Genomic DNA, 5,166 nt, shown 5'->3' with positions numbered 1-5,166 from the left:
ACAAGGTAATATTTGTTCATTATAGAAAAATAGAAAATACACATAAGCAAAAAGAAATCAAGTTGCTCTCAGGAAACAAACTTTTTAGCAGAAGAATGGAACTCTGAGAGGTTGGCAGTGTGACTGTTAACATGTACAACACAGACAGCCAGTGGGGTAGAGAGAGAAGAAATGCTCTCTGGGACTTTGCAGGTACGCCTGAAATCATGAGGTAGGTTTTAAGAAAATGGAAATCATCCCAGAATGGCCAGCCTTGAGGAGAATTGAAGTATAGTTGAGGGGACTGCCAGATCTGTATGATTTTGCTTCTTTCTCTACTAAGAAGTTATTTTACATTTGCCCACAGTGATGTGTAATGACCATTTTTCTGCCTCTGTTGTAAATCTCAGCATTTTTCTAACCCAAATGTGTTGTGTGGTCTCAGAGCTTTAACCTAAATTGCTTTGCCCACCAAGTTCGGGCTCCATTCTTGAACTGGAGCGTCAAAACGCTACAAGGGGAGCAGCCTGACCCTGGTCAGGACTGAACACCGAGGGTGATAATGCTCTCCTTGTTGCCCCTTCAGCCTGAGGTGCTGATGGGCCAACGGACTGGCTGCCAGCGCCATCTAATGGCTGCTCTGAAGACACTCAGGTTGTGCCTGGCAATCATTCAAGAAGGGAGCCCTGAGCTGGCTCAGCTTTGGGGGAAAGGAGTGGGGGTGGGGCATAGAAAAGGAAATGGCTTTCTGAACTAGACAATGAAAGCCAGAGAGAACTTTCATCTCTAAAGCCTTCTCTATAAAAAAGATTTGGCCACCTCTCCACAAATAGATTTCTGTTAGGCAAACATTTTAAAATGAAAATGTCCACTAGGACAGATAAGAAAATTAGTCATCCACACCTTAATGTGAACTGCTTTTCTCATCTAATTAGATTTCTTTCTATAGCTGGTTGAGATCTTCTGAAATCCAAAACGATTGTGGGTTGGTGGTGAGCTAATGACAAAACTTGGGGTCAACTCTGGAAGCTGACCTGGGAGAGGAGGGAGGGGGAAATGGCAGTGGGAGAGGTAGAGGGCTGGGGAAAGTGTTGGGCACAGTGGGCAAAGGGCAGCATCAGTGCTCCCTTCTTACTTCATCCCGACCTCTTGACTTCAGCCTCTGCTGAGACGTACTTTCTAACTTCTCCAAAAGTGTCTTTGGTGGGTGTTCACAATGGGGGGTGGGTAGTTCCCTTCTGTTTCGTGTGTTCATCTCCTTCTCTTCTACACGTAAAGCATCTTCAAGTCCAGCTATTTCAGACTACATTTGAGAGACTCAGAGAACAAGTGGAGGTCCAATATGTAATGTATTCAGAAGATGAGCCGGTTTTAAAAGAATGGGAGTTTGTTTTAAAAATAAATCTCTTCAAAGCTGCAGGAACCTGAGAAATAGTGATCATCTGAGTGATTTGTGTACAGGACATCATATCAGGTTGGCTGAGGTTTTGGCCACATTAGTCAGAGGTTTTATTTGCCTTTATGCAAACCTACTATTTGTAGGAAACAAGTGTTTCCAAAGAATGATAGGATCGTAGTAGACGAGGAGGAGAATAGACCATCTTGAGGAAGAATTTCAGAGTCCCTTGTCTTTCCCAAGTTACTCCCTGGATCTCGAGTGTTAGAACTATGGCTTCATGAAGGTAGTGAAATAGAAAAGTTCAGAGAAACAGGAGCACTTAGCCTTGCCTCGTCATGAGCACCCAAATTATTTTCTTTCTGGACCTTAGTTTCCCCATCTTTCAAATAAGGGCTGGACCAAATGATTCCTAAAATAGCTACCAGCCCTAACCACCTTCGGGGTCTGATTTTTTAACAGGAGAAAAAGGGGAAATTGCACATAGACTACCCAGGTCCTGCTCCCCTCCTCTCCACCACAACTCACACCAAACTTCTCCTTGAACTGCTCCTGTCCTCAAAAAGCCTTGAGCTCCACAAGTGAGTGTGTTGTTAATATTGGCTCACAGTCCTTCCTGGTCAGTGGCCAACATTGTTCTGCTCCTTGCAGGGGTCCCACCAATCTTGTTTGCCTCTGCAGAGCCTCAGCCTGCCTGGAAGATGCCGAGATCGTGCTGCAGCCGCCCGGGGGCCCTGCTGCTGGCCTTGCTGCTTCAGGCCTCTGTGGAAGTGAGTGGCTGGTGCCTGGAAAGCAGCCAGTGTCAGGACCTCACCACGGAAAGTAACCTGCTGGTATGTGGGCTGTGGCCGCCATCTTGGTTTGGGCACTGGCTGGGACTGGGGCTGGGACTGGGACAGCACAAAAGAAAGGGGTGTGGGGAAGGGGAAATTCATTCCCAGAGATATGGGTAACTCAGCACAGGGTAGGAACAGATCTCTAGGGTGAAGTCTTAATTGAGCCAAGGAGGGGAAGAAGCAGCTTCAGGGTGATGGGTCTGGTCCACAGTTTCTACTTGATTATCTTTCTGCCCTATCTTCTTGTATGAAGACCCACTCCCTTTAAACTATTTAGAGATATTGCTGTTAAAATAATAACAATGATAGTAACAGTAATAATAATTGTTCCCTCTATTGATTCTACATTTTCAATCTCTTAGCCTTTTTATTTCTTTTTAAATAACCTTGTATCACTTGACATTTTCATTCCTTCTACCACCAATTACAAAGTCAGCTAGGTAGTACTCCAAATCATCTCTAGCAGGAGAAGGAAAAACCCAGGTGCCATTTTCCTCTAATTGGTGCCAAATGTGTCATGCTTCTTCCAGAGGACTGACCTGCAGCCTTTCCAGAAGCATGTAAAGGCCCTTTGTGCCACGCTGGAATTGCATGTTTGTGTGTATTGGGAGGCATAAATGAGAAATTATACCAAGTTAAGGACTAAAAGACACACTGCCAGTGTTAGTGACTGAGTTCCATCCTGCTGCCACCACCTGCCTGGTGAGGGTGGAATGCACATCACTACATTCGGTGAGTTTTGTCAATGAAGAAGCTAGTTAAGGTGAAGAGAGAGAACTCAAAAACAAAGAGCAGTTTTTATATACAATATAAAATAGAAAGAAAGAGCTCAGGGAATTCTGTCAATTCTAGTTCAGAGAGAGATCCAAGAGACTCTTGATTGGAGATACCCACTGCACAGCCTCTCCTGTTGAGAACCCACCAGGGAAGGAGCAGCGACCACCGTCAGAGCCCATGAGTTCTAGCCCTACCTCTGCCACTGAAGAGTCGAGGAAACTTGCCAAGGTCCTTTCACTTCTCTGAGCCTGCTGCTTCGTTATGTGTCCAGGGGAGAGGCATATGAGATAGTTTTTACTTTCCACTGTTAATATTCTGCAGCGTCATAATTCTAAATCCCTGGAGTATGAAGTTCCCAACTCTACAGAGTGGGTGGGATCCTTCTGTTTCCTCCTTGGCAGTCCCAAATAGCTGAAAACTCAAGGCTGCAGCCTATAGGTCATTTTTCTCAGGCCAGTGTGTACATAGTGGAGTTGTCTGTTTACAGAGAGCACAGACATATGCTCCATGACCCAAGCAATGGAAATAATCCTGGCTGTTTACCCCTCCCTCCAGTCGGAACGAGGTGACAGGGAAGGGAACTACTCCTTCCCAAAGCTGGCTGATTGGGGTAAGTACCGGATCAGCTCAAAAGACTTGAAAGAACCAAGGAAAGTGGCAGATGGCATGGGAAATTTTTTGAGGCATGGCACAGGGAGATGCCTGGGGTAGGACATGAGTTAGGTGTGCAGAACACTGGGGAAAGGTTGACGCATTATTGAAAATACAGGCTCTAGAGGCCAGACTTCTATACCTCCCACCTGAATAGATTCTCCCCCCAATTTCAGCCCAATGCCCCTCTCAGACTCGAACTGAGCCATACTTACTCGATTTATTCAATATTCATTAAGTGCCATTTACCATTTATTGATCAATGCCTATATATCATGCTTATTAAGGTAAGACTCTGACCCTGCTCACAAAAGCTCTGGGATAAGTAAGCCAACAAACGGGATGGGGGTGTTTGTTGCAGCTGCCAGGCAGAAGAACAAGGGGGGCAGGGGACAAAAGAGGTGGTGAGTCATAGACGTCCGCGGGCGCCAACAGGCTGGGGAGGGCAGACGTCTTCGGCGTGGAGGCCGCGGCCACCGAGGCCTCACGTCCTGCCCGCACGTGCTAAGGGCCGCGGGCGCGCAGGGCGCGGAGGGCAGGCGCAGCGTGAGGGACGAGGCTGCAGGGCGAGGCGGCCCTAACCAACCCCCTCCCGCTCGCGGCCCTCCCCGCAGGCGTGCATCCGGGCCTGCAAGCCCGACCTCTCGGCCGAGACGCCCGTGCTCCCCGGCAACGGCGACGAGCAGCCGCTGACGGAGAACCCCCGGAAGTACGTCATGGGCCACTTCCGCTGGGACAGGTTTGGCCGCCGGAACGGCAGCACGGGCCAGAAGCGCGAGGAAGAGGAGGTCGCGGTGGGCGAAGGCGGCGCCCCGCTGCCGGCGGGCGGCCCGGGGCTCCGCGGCGACGGCGGCGAGCCCGGCCTGCGCGAGGGCAAGCGCTCCTACTCCATGGAGCACTTCCGCTGGGGCAAGCCTGTGGGCAAGAAGCGGCGCCCGGTGAGGGTGTACCCCAACGGCGCCGAGGACGAGTCGGCCGAGGCCTTCCCGCTGGAGTTCAAGAGGGAGCTGGTCGGCCAGCGGCCTGAGCCCGCGCTTGTTCCCGAGGGCCCGGCCGAGGGCGTGGCGGCCCTGGCCGACCTGGAGTACGACCTGCTGACCGAGGCCGAGGTGGCCAAGAAGAAGGACGACGGGCCCTATAAGATGGAGCACTTCCGCTGGGGCAGCCCGCCCAAGGACAAGCGCTACGGCGGCTTCATGACCTCCGAGAAGAGCCAGACGCCCCTGGTGACGCTGTTCAAAAACGCCATCATCAAGAACGCCCACAAGAAGGGCCAGTGAGGGCCAGCGGGGCCAGAGGCTTCTCTTCCGAGGAAGTCCAACCTAAGGCCCCCGTCTCCTCGCCTGCCCTCCTGCCGCCTCCCAGCCTGGGTGTGCTCCTCGCTCAGGCGGCGATAGCCCGATAGTCAGCCTCTTAAAGCTGTCTGTAGGTAGGAAATAAAACCTTTCAAGTTTCACATCTGACTCCGACTTTGAATGTCCACTGGGGAATAAAATAAAAATACAAATCCATCAAAAAAAAAAAAAA

General features: G+C 50.3%; 1 protein-coding gene across 1 annotated transcript; it reads left to right on the top strand.

Annotated features, from left to right (window-relative positions):
- The first annotated feature begins 2,076 nt into the window (after positions 1–2,076).
- On the top strand, positions 2,077–5,095 carry POMC (proopiomelanocortin). The gene is made up of 2 exons (XM_040623724.1): positions 2,077–2,208; positions 4,254–5,095. Exons 1-2 carry the CDS (start codon positions 2,077–2,079, stop codon positions 4,917–4,919), a joined length of 798 nt encoding a protein of 265 aa, XP_040479658.1. The 3' UTR covers positions 4,920–5,095.
- The last annotated feature ends 71 nt before the right edge of the window (positions 5,096–5,166 follow it).

Source organism: Ursus maritimus, unplaced genomic scaffold, assembly GCF_017311325.1.
Source record: "Ursus maritimus isolate PB19 unplaced genomic scaffold, ASM1731132v1 scaffold_6, whole genome shotgun sequence".
Classification (NCBI taxonomy): Eukaryota; Metazoa; Chordata; class Mammalia; order Carnivora; family Ursidae; genus Ursus; species Ursus maritimus.
The sequence above is the reverse complement of the archived record's forward strand: the minus strand, read 5'-3'. Positions and strand labels throughout refer to the sequence as shown.